This window comes from Molossus molossus, unplaced genomic scaffold (genome assembly GCF_014108415.1).
Source record: "Molossus molossus isolate mMolMol1 unplaced genomic scaffold, mMolMol1.p scaffold_m16_p_6, whole genome shotgun sequence".
Lineage (NCBI taxonomy): Eukaryota > Metazoa > Chordata > Mammalia > Chiroptera > Molossidae > Molossus > Molossus molossus.
This window is the reverse complement of record NW_023425399.1, coordinates 106,272,484-106,287,997: the sequence shown is the minus strand read 5'-3', so window position 1 is coordinate 106,287,997 and position 15,514 is coordinate 106,272,484. Positions and strand designations below refer to the sequence as shown.

At 46.9% G+C, this 15,514-nt stretch overlaps 1 protein-coding gene across 3 annotated transcripts in view; it reads right to left on the bottom strand.

Annotated features, from left to right (window-relative positions):
• Positions 1 to 15,514, bottom strand: part of ZNF532 (zinc finger protein 532) — a 93,650-nt gene that overhangs the window by 45,993 nt on the left and 32,143 nt on the right. For all 3 annotated transcript variants that reach the window (XM_036245469.1, XM_036245470.1, XM_036245472.1), the window contains exon 4: positions 1,524 to 3,886. In XM_036245469.1, the coding sequence (XP_036101362.1) occupies positions 1,524 to 3,869 (2,346 nt within the window). In that variant the 5' untranslated portion in view covers positions 3,870 to 3,886. The remainder of the gene's footprint in view (positions 1 to 1,523; positions 3,887 to 15,514) is intronic.

The following is a 15,514-nucleotide window of genomic DNA, read 5'->3' as shown; positions in this document are numbered from 1 at the left end:
TCTCTCTTCTTCTGTTCTTCCTGTCGTCAGCCCCACCTCCCACTGCCACCGTAACCTGATGCTGCACCAGGGGACATGGATGGGTGAGGACCGCCCCAGCTTTTGCTACCTTTGAGGCTACTCCAACAACAGCCATACGGACCCCACCAACCTCCTGGACTGTGGCAGAGACTCCAGGGTGGGGCAAAGGCAACAGACAAACAGAACTAAAGACATGAGTTTGGTTGTTTTTGTCCTGCTTCCTTTTAAGATGGAAAGAAATACTACCCTTTAGATGAAATGGGGACAAGATAAGAGTGACCCACCCAAACCCGAGCACTGTCACGAGAACACACTAGAACAGCAACACCAATCACTGCCTTCTTGAACTTGTTGGCCATGTGACTCTGTTCTACTGTCAGAGCCAATGAAACCTTTAACATCCGATGCTCAAAAATGTTCTCAAAACTCTTTACCGCTTCCATTTCCACTAAACCCAAGAGAAAAAACTATTGAGGTATACTTAATCTTCTGTTCCCCAAATTCAAAATTCTGCAAAGAACTTTACTTTGTGGTTGCCCCTGGGAAACCAGCACAGATATATCAAAGGCATAGAAAAGAAAAATCAGTTTACTGTTGAGTCTTGATAAACAGCAGTCTGAGTCAGAGTATATTAGCCCAAACTTGTGCCCTCTTCCAATAAATCCAAACCAGATATGTCTCCCTAAGCTCAGATATGTTTAATTCAACATGTCCAGCTACTTTCCAAATGAGAGGTATCATGTATTTGTAAAACACCTTTATCTATTAGCCAAAAATTGGCCTCGAGGAGAGAAGCAATGATAGGGATAATAAGCTGACTGATGCCCACTTTAAAATGTATTTCACCAACATCAACCTACAACCTTCACTGAAACAAAGCAACGAAAAAGCTGCAAACAAATGCAAAGGTATCCTATTTAATGGAGGTGGGTTTTCCACTTGTAGCTTGAATTCACTGCAGTAAAGAATATTACTGAATGTACTTCAGGACCAAGCAGGCAAACCATAAAATGGGTATCAATTAGGTATTCTTAACTATAAAAGGCAATAATTGTAAACAACAATAGGAATTTCTTAAATACCAATACTGTCACTAATAATTAAGGAACATTGGTGATGCAGCCTGACTTGAACCCTTAATTCTATAGGATGATACTATAATTAGCTAGATCGCAGACTCCCTACCTATATTCCAATAGTCCAACAATTAAGAACTCCGTTATTTACCCTAATTCTTAGATGCTATAACTCAACTGGTACACAGAGTTTCTATGTGTCTAGAAGAATCAGCTTCTCCAAAAACTTTTTAAAGTCAGATTCATATTTCAACGTTGTTCTGGTCTATAAAACAATGCTTCCTCTCTCATGTGCATGCATCCACATACATCCACACACACCCTTCCATTTAACTGAGCTCCCACCCCTAAAATCAAGGGCATTGTATAGAGCACTCATGTCTACAGATTCATCACCGAAACACCAAAATGTAAATGATACTCTACTTGTCCACTCGTATCTGCAGCCTGCTGGAAGTGCGTAGCCAGCGACGTCTCGTCCTGGAACACTTCGTTGCACTCCAAACATTTCAGACTATGCCTGCAGAGCTTGGACGGGTCTTCGTCTAGAGGCATAGCTGGAATGATGGGTGTGCTTGAAGGAGCTGATATGACGGTCCCAGTTATGCCAGACTGGATTTTGGTTACAGTGTGTGTGCCAGCCCCCACAGAGCTCGGCAGAGTGGAAGAGGAAGCAGAAGTATTGCTTGATGGAGAAACAATCATTTGATCTGCTGGGACGGGCTTTAAAATCAAATGGGAGCACTGCATGACAACCCCCTTCTCCTTATGCCCACGGGCATGGGAGAGGAGGCTGCACTTGTTGTAGAAAACGAGGTTCTTTGTACAGTGGTTGCATGTCACCTCGATGCGCACACTGCGTCTATCGTAGTGCTGAGTCAGGCTCTTTTCAAGAGCGAAGGAGTCGCCACACTCCAAGCACTTGTACCCGCGGGTCGGCAACGTGATGCCTGCATTAGCAGGGGGGCTGAGGTTGGGGATGTAAACTGGCACGGGGTTGACACTGCTCAGCACCTTGTTGAAAGCTTCCACCACCGAGCTCTGCAAGGAGGACACCACCTGGACTCGAGACACCTTTTTGGGTGGTTGCGAGGCTGCTGCATTGATTATTGCCTGCTTTATTTGCTGCTGAGGTTTGGTTAGCACTTGGCGGAGCTCAGAGGTGGCCTGGGCGCCCTGAGGCAGAAGGTTAAGGTTGGCGAGGTGCACAGTCTTTGGCACGAGTTTGGCATTGGCCAGGCTGGATGCCGGCACCACAACGGTTTGCTGCTGGATGGCGTTGGCAGCTTTAATGATGGCACTGCTGGCGCTCTGGACAGAGGCAGCAGAAATGACCGTGGCTTTGACCGTCGTGTTGTTAGCGAGCTTCAGGTTAATGACTTGAGATCCCGCCGTCTTCACGGCGGACACTGGGAGGAAGGCAGTTGCCACAGGCTTGATAGTGACCTGTTTGGGGGTCAGCTCTGCAGGGGCAACTGCGTTGGTGACAACGGCAGACTGCAGAGGCGCTCTGGGGGGAGAGGACAGGACGGCAGCAGACGTTGGAGATGACAGAAGCGACGTCACAGAAGCCATCACGGGCCCCGTCTGCTCGGAAGGCTTCTTCCCAGAGTCAAGATCAACTTCTGGCAATACCCTTGTCACTGTTCTCTTTATTTCCCCAGACGACGTCTTAATGGTTTTGATGCGGACTTTGGGAATTGCTGGTGTCGATCCCGCAGGGGACGATGGTGATCCCTTGCTACTGTTTTCACTCGAAATGCTCCTGGGGCTATCGGGCTGCTTCAGGGACACCTTCTTCGTCCCATCGATGAGACTCTGGGACTCGGGAGACTTTTCAATGGCTCTAGGACTATCATTGACTTCTTTTGGTAATGGAGAGGGTTCCCGTGAATTGGTCGCTGGTTCTTTACAGGAGTCTGAAGCGGCCTTTTTAGCACTGAGAGCTGCGATGGCAGCTATGCAGGAAGAAAGCTTGGAAGATGGCTTTGACCTTGACGGAGCTACACCGCCAAGGGCAGTGTCGTTCTTCTCGGAGCTCAGCTTCCCATCCTGGGCCCTACTTTCAAGCACCTTGTCAGAGTTTTCCTTCAATTTATCCTCCACTTTCCTGACTTTAAAAGGTTCATAAACACTCAGATTTATAGAATTTGTTTCTGTTTCTCTCTTGACAACTTTGTTTTTATCTACACCGCCCGAAGTAGAGATTCCAGTTTTGCTTATGTTTTCCCCCGCAAGAGCCTTCAGTTTGTCATAGTCCTGTTGGGGAACTGACCCTGTCAACACATTCGATCTAAAACTTGAACGCACGTCCTCCTTATCGGGGGGGTCATCCACCTCTATCTTCTCATCATCATCAAATTCTTCAGCACTTGAGATCGGGCTAAACTGGCTGAACGCTGAGTCCTTTAAAGTCACCTCTGAGGTAGGCACATCTCCTTTCAAGGACTTGGACCCGTCCTTACTGTAACTGTCCAGAGAGGACGCCGTGAGAAACCCGTTGTGCAAGCCGTTGCCCGTGGGGTTGTGGCTGTCTTTCTCCGCGCCCTCCGAGGAATCGATGTTGCGAACGTTCTTAACAATGACACTGACGCCAACGTCGGAAGAGGACGGCGTGTGGGAGTCGTCCTCGCCGTGAGCGTTCTGCTTGATGTGGCTTTCCTGGTCGTCGTGTCCAGACTCAATCGCTGCCTTCGGGTCGACCATATCTGGGATGTCAAATGCTGCCAGGAGGTCATCAAAGTCTGGGGTCTTCATATCCCCCATGGTCATGAACTTGATCAGATGTTCTGTTAAACAAAAAATAATTCCATCAGCAACTGGTGTTTTGTAATGAAGAGATAAATATCCCCCTAGGATTCACACTAACCCAGTGATGACTGCCAAGAAGAGCAAACCGGTAACTGCACAATTCTTGTAACTACGGGATTCTGAGTCAAAGTGAACAGACACCCAGAGAACACACAAAGCCTCGGTAATTACAGCTTCAAAGGGATTTCTCCAAAATGCCGCAGGCAGCATGATCAGCGTGGCACCTCTCTAACAGGAATAAAATTGATCAAAACCATTATTTTAAGAAAAGCAGGTTTTGGTGTAACCACCAGAAAATTTATCCTTTATCACTGGATTCATCACATTGTTTTCACAGAAAGCTACTTCCAAATATATTTTGATCTTGACAGTATTTACCGCCACTGGCAAAATGATCACTATTATAGTCACCATCCAGTTCGGCATATCAAATTAAAAAAATATATATGACAATCAAAAAACCTATTACAGAGAACCATTTACCCACAGAAGAAATAAGCATTCCAACCCACCATGGTATAGCTACTGCTAGTTAAGTTCCACCAAGGATTTTTTTTTTTATCCTCACCTGAGGACATTTTTCCATTTTTTGTTCAGACAGAGTGGGAGGGAGAGAGAGAGAGAGAGAAACATCAATGTGAGAGGGACACACAGAGTGGCTGCCACCCGCACGACCCAACCAGGGCCAGGAACAAACTGCAACTGAGGTATGTGCCCTCAGCGGGAACCGAACCCGGGTCTCTCTGGACCGCAGGCCGACACTCTAACCACTGAGCAAAACTGGCCAGGGCCCACCAAGGATTTTTTTTTTTTAATCCCTAAGGGGCCAATTCCATCCGTTTTTATTTAATCCCAATGTTCTCTATTATATTAGGGGAAAATACCATGCTGGCAGAAAAGTACAGCATCCCTTCCTTGTGCTCCCTAGTCAATGGGTTTAGGGGCTGAGCTGACACGTAGCTATTTCCTAATTACCAATCATCCAACGGTTGTGCAAGTGGCCACGGCAGCTGTGCAAGACCCTGCCGAGAGGCGCCCCTCGGGGGGCAACAACACGGACCAAGGACTGCAGAGCCTGGAGAGGGGAGGCCTCTCCTTTACCCGGAGCTCGATATGGGTGCATAACAGTCTACGGAGAAGTGTTCCCATTCAAGTCCACAAAGCCTTAGGTGGTAGAACAATTTTAGAAAAATGAATAGTCACAGCTGTTGCTAAAGATGAAAGGTATATAAATACATGAAATGCTGGGGGTTTTTATAGGGCGACCTTTACCCCACCGGCAGAGGACGGGTGATTGTGGGGTTCAGATAAAACTTCCACTGTAAGAGAGACCTTCATCCTCCCTGAACCCCAGACCACTCCATCACACGTTCCTATTATTTTCTGGTGCACTTGCCTCTTCCTACCTCCTCGGCCGTCAGCACACACCTTTACACCACAGATGCCAGACCACTCACACGCCACATGTCAGGGCCAGACACCGGGTTTACAACAGAACAGAACTGAGCCAGCTCCAAGAGCCCTGGAAGGGAGGGATCTCTTTGGACTGGTTCCTTCCTTCTTCAGTGGAGGGAAGGAAGCCAGCAGCCAGAAGAAGGAAAGAAGAGAGGGGAAGAGGAAGGGTGAAAAATAGGAAAGCGAAGAAAAGGAGGCAACGGTCAATGTTAGAGGGGAAGAGGGTTACAACTGACTTCTGGCAACTTTCAATGCAAAAATCAGCCTAACTGATTTGTAGATACATATTCCTCCACTCTTTCTTCTTTGATTTTTCTGTTATTCCTCCTTTAAATCTGCTACAAATCACTAAGCTGTGCTCCTCTATGTTTTACTGAAGTAAGTATTTTATTTTCTCGTACAACCTGTGAAAGATCATGCATCCCTAAGAGAAGCAACGATACAAGGGTCAAGGCTGAACTTTCACTCGGGTGGCAACATACCAATGGGAACTCAGACCGCAAATCCACCGCCAGCAGCTAAGGCGCCCTCAGCACAGTCACTCCCTCTGGGAGATGTCCAAACACTTCTAAGAATTTGGTTAGAAACAACCACTGTTGAAATGAAATAAACGCTCATGGTTCAATAGTAATTGGAGGAAGAAAAATCACCTTCCAACCCACAGGTGTTAGGTTAACACAGACCTAAAGAAGCCTCGCGGACTTTCCTCTGGACAGTTTGCTCCGCTCAAAGAAGTCACTCAGGGCCACTCTTCCCTCAGACAGGTTGCTACAGGGCCAGACAGGGAAAATGTATCCCAGCATCAAACCACAGCCAAGGCAAAGGTGCAGAGAAGACAACACAACACTTCTAAGCTCAGGTTGATGTGAAAATACCTGTATGAAATCAGACCCAGCACCAAAAGTTTGTGATGCTTTTCTTTTTAAAATAAAGTTGAGTCCGGCCAATGTGGCTCAGTGGTTGCACATCGACCCAGGCACCAAGAAGCCGCCAGTTAGATTCCCGTTCAGGACACATGCCCAGGTTGTGGGCCCGATCCCCAGTGTGGGGCATGTAGGAGGCGGCCAACCAATGTTCTCTTTCATTGATGTTTCTCTCTCTCTCTCCTCCCTCTCACTTTCTCTCTCTGCAAAATCAATAAAGAAAAAAAAAATTTTTTTAAATAAATAAAATGAAGTTAAGCCCTGGCTGGTTTGGCTCAGCAGTTAAGAGCGTTGGCCCGCAGACCAGAGAGCCCCGGGTTCAGTTCCCGCTAACAGTGCGCACCTCGGTTGCAGTTTGTCTCCAGTCCAGTTGGGGTTGTGTGGGTAGCAACCAGTCAATGTGTCTCTCTCACATTGATGTTTCTCTATCTCTTGCTCCCTCTCTCCCTCCCGCTGTATCTGAAGATAAATGCAAAAAAATAAAAATAAATAAAATAAAGTTGAACATTTAAACTGTAAAATATGGTGAATGAAAAATCTGTCAGATAGTATGTCGACTTAAGAGCCTACCCACTTTGGAACACTCCCTGAATGTCACCACTTTCATCTGTAAGCATCCTATTGTAGTTCTAAGTGGACCACTCACAATAAAACCACCATCAGCAAAGCATCCCTGTGGTCTGCCTTTACCAGCCATGATGATCCAAGTATGTAGATCACTGTTTTCAGAGAACTCAGGACATAGTATCATGAACCACCCACCAGCCCCCAGCACCAGAGCTGAAGGTGGTTTCGTAATGCCACCACGTATCCACAGCTTGGACGGAGGCTCAGGAAGTCACGGTATCGGCTGGGCCTCCATCCTTTCTTTACAGCTACACATGATGTGTGTCATTTGCCCTTTCCTTATGCAAAAGACGCCATCCAGTTTCACATCGTTCATCCCAGAAGGCTGTCAGTTCAGGAGCAAAAAGAACATATGAGACATTCCTAATACTCATGGATGGTAGGCCCAAGACACAGCTGCAAGAAATGATAACCAGTCACCACATGAAACCCCAAAGGACTGGCAGTTCAGGTCAGCAGGGCAACTGGCAGGTATTCTTATGAATACTTGGGAGATTAATGCCTGGTTCTTATTATCTCCTTCTCCTGTTTACATAGTGAGGACCTGCTGGACCTGTCCATGCACAGGTGCCGCAGAGCAGCTAGGAAATCCTGTAGTTGGTGGTAAGACGTTGCCGGCCACACTGCCTGAATCAATCTTTTCCTATCTGCCCAAGTAAAGCAGAGCTGAGAAGGGGTTGAGAAGACATTCCTGATTCAGAAGCAACTCTGTAGCAATCCAGCCGCACACCCTGCCTCCTTCCTCTGTATCACCTTATGCTTTTTCTTGAGGGAGGGTGAACCCAGGGGTGGACCAGTGAGACATCCGTAGAGGTAAGAGGGGATTAGCTGTGGTTTAAAAACGATGAGTCAGCCCTCCTAGTTCACCCGACGCACTCCCGGCTGCAAGGTGAGAATGCACCACGGGTATAAACTACCCATCGACGGCACGGCACAGTCTGAAACACGAGAGCACAGGTGCGGGTGGAGCTGCCTCTCGGGGTTGTGTAATTAATGTAATAAATACCGCTCTCTGTAACTTCACACTTTTTTGGTTTATAGAAATGTTTTTCATACCCACAATCACACCGTCCTATTACCCATTACCTTTCCACATTCGGGAAGGTGAGAGCAAATTTTCCACTCAGGGGAAAAAAAATGTTTAACTCCCACTTCATTTCTCAGTTACATGAAGTACAAAAAGAAATGTTTATGTTTGCAAGTTTTCTTCATTTCCCCCTCCCAATTCTTAAGTATACTCTTTTAAAAATAGATTCTTTTGCTTCAAAATATTACAAAAGTAAATCTTAGTCTTCTCTTAAAAGATAACATAAGACCTCAAAATTTGAGCTTCTCTTGGCCTCAACAGCTTGATTTTCAAACAGAATTAACTTTAGTTACTGTAACAGCATCTCTCATTTCATTTATACACTGTAAAATATATCTTCCTTCAAAGGCACTAACAGCCTTCTAATTTAAAGCTAAACACCATTTAAATAACCTATAATTCATTAATAGCATTTGTGCTTAATATAGAATGTCCTTTCATCCAAAGACATTGAAAATATCTGGGGGAAAAGCTAGGCCTGTTTACAGAAAAGGAAACTAAAAGACCTCAAGTGTGTCACATGATCGCTTTATTCCTTCCTATGACACAGACAAAACATTTCCTTTCCAAAAAAGCCTCTTGAAATTACAGAAAGCTATTTCACCTTTCTTGGCAAAAGTCAAAAGTCATCAAGTCAAAAAAAAGCCTTAAAAAAGAAACCTATTCACCCCTAACTCATACTTATGCTTTGCAAGAAAAGAGGGAAAAAAATACTGTTCACAGAGCTGTTTCCCAATCTCCAGCTAGAGAACTGGCGGTGTGAAAGGCGCAGGCATTACTTAACCATGCACATGAACTCGAATAATCCCAGAGAGACATGCCTAAACCCAGCCTCCAACAGGAATAAGCAAGGTCAATCTGAGCAGTGAAAACCCATCAGCTTCCCCAATGAAGTGGAGAAACTAACATTGTCTTTAACAAAAATCAATAAATCCTAAATCATAACAATCCTAAAGAAAAACAAATCAAAGCCTACAGACCATCTTGACAGTGTTACACACACTTTCCATAAAATAAAGGTGATAAAACAAGAAGGTGTGTTATTCTCTTTGGGGACTCGATCACTATTGTGTAGCATTATCTGGTCACTAAAGCCATTTCCAAAGAAATAAGTCAATAGATTAATGTATCTAATTCATGTTTCTATCCTTATTATCTTTCCTTTGCATATAAAATGTCCTTATAACATGCATCAATATTATGCAATGCTGCCCATTTATTTCGTTCCACATTGATGACGACCCCAGCACCCCGCCTGTACACGTCTTCAGGGGACTGGTTTCCCTCGGCCTTCCACATTCCAATTCCTGTTTTTCCCATTATACTAATATGCAGACCTCCGAGCTTCCTCCATCACCAATCTTTTTCATCTTGTGCATTTCAGGGCTATCACTAGATCTCTTCAAGCACAGAAAGGAAGGAATGGGGGGGGGGGGTCACATCTCTTTCCTTCAACTGACCTTCTGCTTCTACCCCAGCCTGACTGTTAGGAGGGGAAGGCGCCTGTCGCTGCAGCTGCATTCCAAATGCCACGCCAGTTCAGAGCCGGGCAGCCTCATGCCTCTTCAGTTGTCCTAAACCAGCTGGGAACACATGTCCGTTCTGAGGTGTTTTTATTACGAAAAAAAAAGATCTGATCAGCTACTGGAGGAGGATTAAGAACCTCTGTGCCGCTTCTCTCTAGGAAAGTGGGTGGGGGATGACGAGACTGGGCCCCAAAACTGACAGACACTTGGGTTTCAACATAATACATAATAATAACACAAACACACACATTTGCATATATAAACCTGCATGTCTAAGTGTGGATAGCTTTGAGGAAAATTAAGCAATAATAAGTGGAACTACGGACGGAATTAGAGAATTACGTGTCCTTTGAAAGCTCCAAGCAAGTGACAAATGCCAAAGAAAGTGCTCATTTTATCTTTTGTCCTCCACACTAATCAGACCTTGAACGAATCTTGACAATAAGTGGGCGCACACTGGAGGTCTGGGGAGAACTGTGACACACCGCACATCTTCCAGCCCCGGTAGGTGCCCCCCGAGGGCAGAAGAACATTTTCTAAACAGCACATACAGCCCAGCTGGGTGGCTCGGTTGGCTGAGCCTTGGCCCATGCACCAGAAGGTCATCGATTCGATTGGCTGAGCCTTGGCCCATGCACCAGAAGGTCATCGGTTCGATTCCTGATCAGGGCACATGCCTGGGTTGTGGGCTCGATCCCCAGTAGGAGGCGTGCAGGAGATTTCTATCTCATTGAGGTTTCTCTCTCTCTCTCCCTCCCCCTTCTTTGAAATCAATAAAAACATATTTAATAATACTAACAATAATAAAAAACAGCATACGCGGGGGTAACACACTGTGAAGACAGTTCATACATAGGTGAAATAATAGCACAGGCATTGTGTTAATTCTGTATGCAGAAACAAGAAATTAGTGAATACAGTCGCTATGATCCAGAGTTGATATTTCTTGTCTCACTAAATTCGAGTGGTACCATCTGCCCACAGACAGACAGATGGTGGTGGTAGTGGTGCATCTTCTTTTTCAGCTAGCACCTAATATTCCTGATTTCAACAGAACTGATGTGAAAGTTCAAGCTGCTTCTGGAAACATAAACTCAGTCACGTAGCAGGCACAACCTTGGGACGCACACGGCTGAACGAGCCCAGCCCTTCCCTGTGGCTGTCACTCTTCCGTCCAGGCTCCCTGCTCAACCGCCCCCGGCTCTCCTGAGGGGGCTGTGCCACCACAAGCAGACTGTCCCTCCACCCCTCAGCCTCTTCAGCTCCTTGCGCTCCCTGGCCCACTGCGCACCCCTGCTCCCTCCACACTCCTAATCCCGAGCACTCATAGGTCAAAACAAAAGCCCCGCCGTGAAGAAAGAGCACCTTGCTCCCTGCTGGGTTCTGCAGCTGCCAAGAACACCTCCGGAGAATGCTGGGCAAATCCCTGCTCTGTGTCCCTGGAGGCCTCCGTGTCACTCAGGAGACACAGGCTGTTTCTGATCTTTTCCTCTTACCTACTCCATGTCTTTGCCTTTTTCTTCCTGCAGTCAACCTCCAAGATAACAGGCATCAGGCAAGCCCTCTCCCCACGCCCTTCCTTCCTACAGACCTTATCCGGCCCTGAAGTTGGCCTGTCCAAGCTGATCTTCCTCCATGAGCTTGTCGCCCTTCTCCTGTACTTTTGGTCACTCCTATCGCCTCTACCTACTAGCATGAAGAGACCTCCCCCAACCTCCAAGTGACTCTCCCTTGGTGCTCTGTCTCATCTAATGCTGCCTTCACAGTCAAGTTCTCCATCACTGGGCCAAATCCTGGCCCTCCCAGCTCCTTCCCGGCCCCCTCGCGACCCACTCTCCAATCCAGGTTGTCGGGAGGAACTGGGGGGAGCGATGGAATTGTTCTGTATCACAGTTGTGGGGGTGGAGACACACTTCTTTGCATTTGTCAAAACCCAGAGAATTTCACTGCATGTCAAGTGGAGGGGAAAAGGCAACCAGAAGTGAGGGAAGGCCCAAAATGGAAGACCAGCTGGAACAACAAACCTAACTGCATTACAAGTGAATGACAACCGTGGAGAGAGCAGGGGAGAAAAAGACTAACCGATGCAACTTTGGAAAACAAAATTCTGCCTGTGTACTGTGAGGCTACAGGTAACTAATCAAGTTTGTAATCTAGTTAGCAGCATTCTGCCAATGACCCTTTTCCAGTTCTGGAGAGTGCATTAATTACATCAGGGAGCTAGGGAAAACTGGGTAGAGAGAACATGCAAACTCTTTTATTTTTGCAACTTTTCTAGGAGTTAAAATTATTTCAAAATAAAAACTGAAATGCCACTTCATAGTATAAGGCTACTAAATGAAATATAGCAAATGCCTCAGAACACTCCCCAAGTGGTCCACTCCCAACCTTTGTTCCCTGTGCCTGTGACCTTTCTCCCTGCCAATGACCTTTCAGCCAAATTTCATTTTCCAGCCGTCCTTTCTCCCGTGGACTCCGCCACACTGCCACGAACTAACCTCTCCCTGACTCACTGGCTTGTGTCCCTCTCCCTGGTGGGTCCCTTCAGACTGTCATCTATCTTAGTTCCAAGGCAACCTCAGCAGTCCCCATGGTCACCATGATCACATACATTCAGGGAACTCACCTATTTCTACACTCACCCTGATTGTACGTAAAAGCCACCTGCCCGGTTGCTGGTTCTACGTTCTGCTCGACTTGGTCAGACTCACACCACGGCCTTTATGTTCCCTTCCGACCTGTTCCTTCTCTAAGTCCTCACCGTGCGATGTCCGTGACACTCAACCTTCTCGAGGAAAATAGCAGAAACCCTCAGGCTGCTAGCACCTCACACACTGCAAACAGAGACCCTAGTTCTGTAGGACTCCCTAAGCTTTCCACGGACACAGGCGGAAACACACAGGACATGCTGGGCTGGTCTCTGTCAAGCAGACTGCTCTCAGGCAGGGCGGCCTCTACCGTGCGAACAAGTATTATAAACCTCTGGAACAAGGGAAGCAACAGTCCCCAAATGCGGAGCTAACCACAGGTTATTTCTGATCCATGAATACAAATGCCAAAATGATTTCCTCGATGGGTGTACCAATTTTGGTTGCCGCCGTTACACATTATAGTTACTCTTTAAATGCATCGTGATCCCACCCCTTATAAATATTTATTAGCTGACATCTCAGGGGGCAGAATGATGACTCATTATATACAAATTTCTGTGTTCCTGATTATTACAAAGTTTAAACTGCTTCCCATATGGCTTGCTTACTAGTTGTAAGCAAGTGAATGATGAACAAAGGCATGGAGGGAGATGATGAAATGAACTTCCTATTTAATTCTTTCTGCTGCTCTATGAAATAACCTACTGACCCATGCCCGTCACTTAACTAATAAGAAAGCGCATACACAACCCATCCATACAGTTCCCGAAAATGAATCTGTTTCTATGGACAAACCTGGTGAAGAGAATGAGCTACTGTCCCAGCTACACAAACGCTGACAATGGGGGTGGGTGGGAACCAGTCCTTCCCACACCAGCATTCCCTTTGCCCTGTGGCTTCTCTGTGTGGGAAAGTTTTCTACCAAAAAAAAAATGAGGATACCAGCATACACCAAACCCAGGGATATGGCGAGGGAGGGCTGCTATTTGGATACTTAGAGGAGGCCTTATCATAATCAAATATACCATGTAGAAAGCATAAAATTCAAACAAGGAGTAGCCAGTGGTCAGGGAATTTCAAGGAAGGTTCCCCTTCTTTTCACCCCACATCCAGCCAGGAGACCTCCCTGGCCGAGCAGTCGAGACCGAGTTCTGGAGAACAGTTTGTGATCATTAACCTTCCTTATCAAAGAATCTGGATTTATTTGAGCAAGAGAAGGAAAGAAGCTGAGTGGGCAGCACTCTCGGGGGCAGGTTAATACAGAAGGGCCAAGGGCGGGGGGTCAGGGCTCACCTTGTCTGTCACGGAATCTGTGAGGCCTGGTCACGATCAGAATTACAGGCTGAGACACCCACGACCCACCAGGTCAGAACCAGCGAGGTGGACACAAAGGAGCTGCTCAGACCCGAGGCGAAACGGTGCCCTTCCCACCTGAGCCCACCTGGCCTCTGCCACCGTGACAGCACACTGACAAGGCGCAGGCACGGCAGGGTCAGGCATGCCACTTCCACAGGCGGCGGCCGTCCTGGCTGCGAGTCACACGTGTGGAAGGACTCCCGCGTCCCTGTGCCCTGCAGAAGGCGGAGCTCTCGCCACCGAGATGGGCTGGAGGTCGGGGAAGGTGAGACCTGGCCTCCTCCAGACCCTCAGAGCCCCGAGAACCAATCAAACTCTAAGTTTTGAGTCTTAATTTTTTTAAATCAATAATTAATGTGCCATGAGGAACCAGAAAGAAAGAAACACATACTTCTCTGTTGTGAGAAAGGGAACAAAGGGGAGCACATTCATTTCAGCTTACAGTTCACTCGCACGTGACAGCAAGAACGCAGTTCTCAAACAGGGTTCCCGTATAAGACACTTACGGGGGGAGGAAAGGGCAAAGGGGGTCAAATACGTGGTGACGGAATATTTGGCTTCAGAGGGTGAACACACAATGCAATATACAGACGATGTACCACAGAACTGTATACTTGAACCCTATATAACTTTACTGAACAATGTCGCCCCAGTAAATTTAGTGTTAAAAACAGACCACCGTGGGGAACACATTACATCCGAAGATGTGAAGTTACATCGTTCCAGTTGCCCACACTTTAGTTGAGCTCAGGCTCTGCAACCTCAGCTGCGCCGTAAACGAGGAACAGAGATGCAAATCTCCGGTTCCCTGGCCACGTTGGAGCATCTGCTCATTTTGCCTTGATGAAACCAAATGCTGAACACTTACGTTTTTAACTACCTCCCTGCGGCTCATGAATCTGTAAAATTCTCGGAAACTGTAATAGAAGATACAAATCACAGACCAAAAATGTCACTGAACCAAAGTCAATCTAACTTCAGACCCAGAATCCGATGTGGTGGCAATACTAGAACTCAACCACACAAAAAATCAGCCTCATCCCAATCCAAGGAGCAATGATTTCGCATAGCTCTAGTCTTCTAACAATCTGAGCTCTAAAAACCCAATCCAGGCCGTCTTGTGGGAGAAGCAGATAAGAGAGAAGAAGAGAGTGAGTCATGTGAGAAGGTGAGCCCAGCACCAGAGCCGAGACCACAAATGGCGAAGACCACCTGGCCGGGGACTCCGTGGCTGGCGCGCCATCCCGGTACACCAAGGCTTCCGGTTCCATCCCCAGGCAGCTCACTCACACACAAGACTCAGCCAACGAATGCGTGGATGGGTGGAACAACAAATCAGTGTCTCTCTCTGTCTCTGTCTCTGCCTCTCTCTCCTCCCTCTCTCTCTCTAAAATCAAAATCAATCATTAATTTTTTTTTTTTTTTATGGCAAAGACCAGAAAGCGAGGAGGCGACCCAGCACCCAGTTCTTCATTTCTAGCACCATTCTCCACTAAAAGGAACCAGGACTCCTGGAGAAACGGCCGATGCTAGGATTGGGCAGAGCATGCACGGAATGAGCCCGGAGCACCTGTGATGCCCGAAAGCACGCAAGTGCTCCAACAGAAATGAGCAAAACACGCAACACTGCGAGGGCAGGCCAAAGGGACAGCCGAAAGAGCTGGCATCAGTGAGCAACAAACACAGTGGTGTTGGGCTGTACTCCAAAGTGCACAATAAATACCCTTGGGTCCATCCTGACCGAAATGATTGAAATGACTGAATAAACCAGGACAAGCAGACAAGTCTGTGCAGCCAAATTCCAGTACCCTATGCAGATGCCCTGCCCTAACGGAAGTGAACGAACACCCACTCCTCAGTGACTTTCTTCCAAAGAGGACAGTAGGGAAGGGAAAGAGAAGAGAAGATTTACAGTAGAGAAGACTGACAGACACTATCTCTACCTTAACCAGGTGACCATGGTCCGCGTCAACAGTGATAA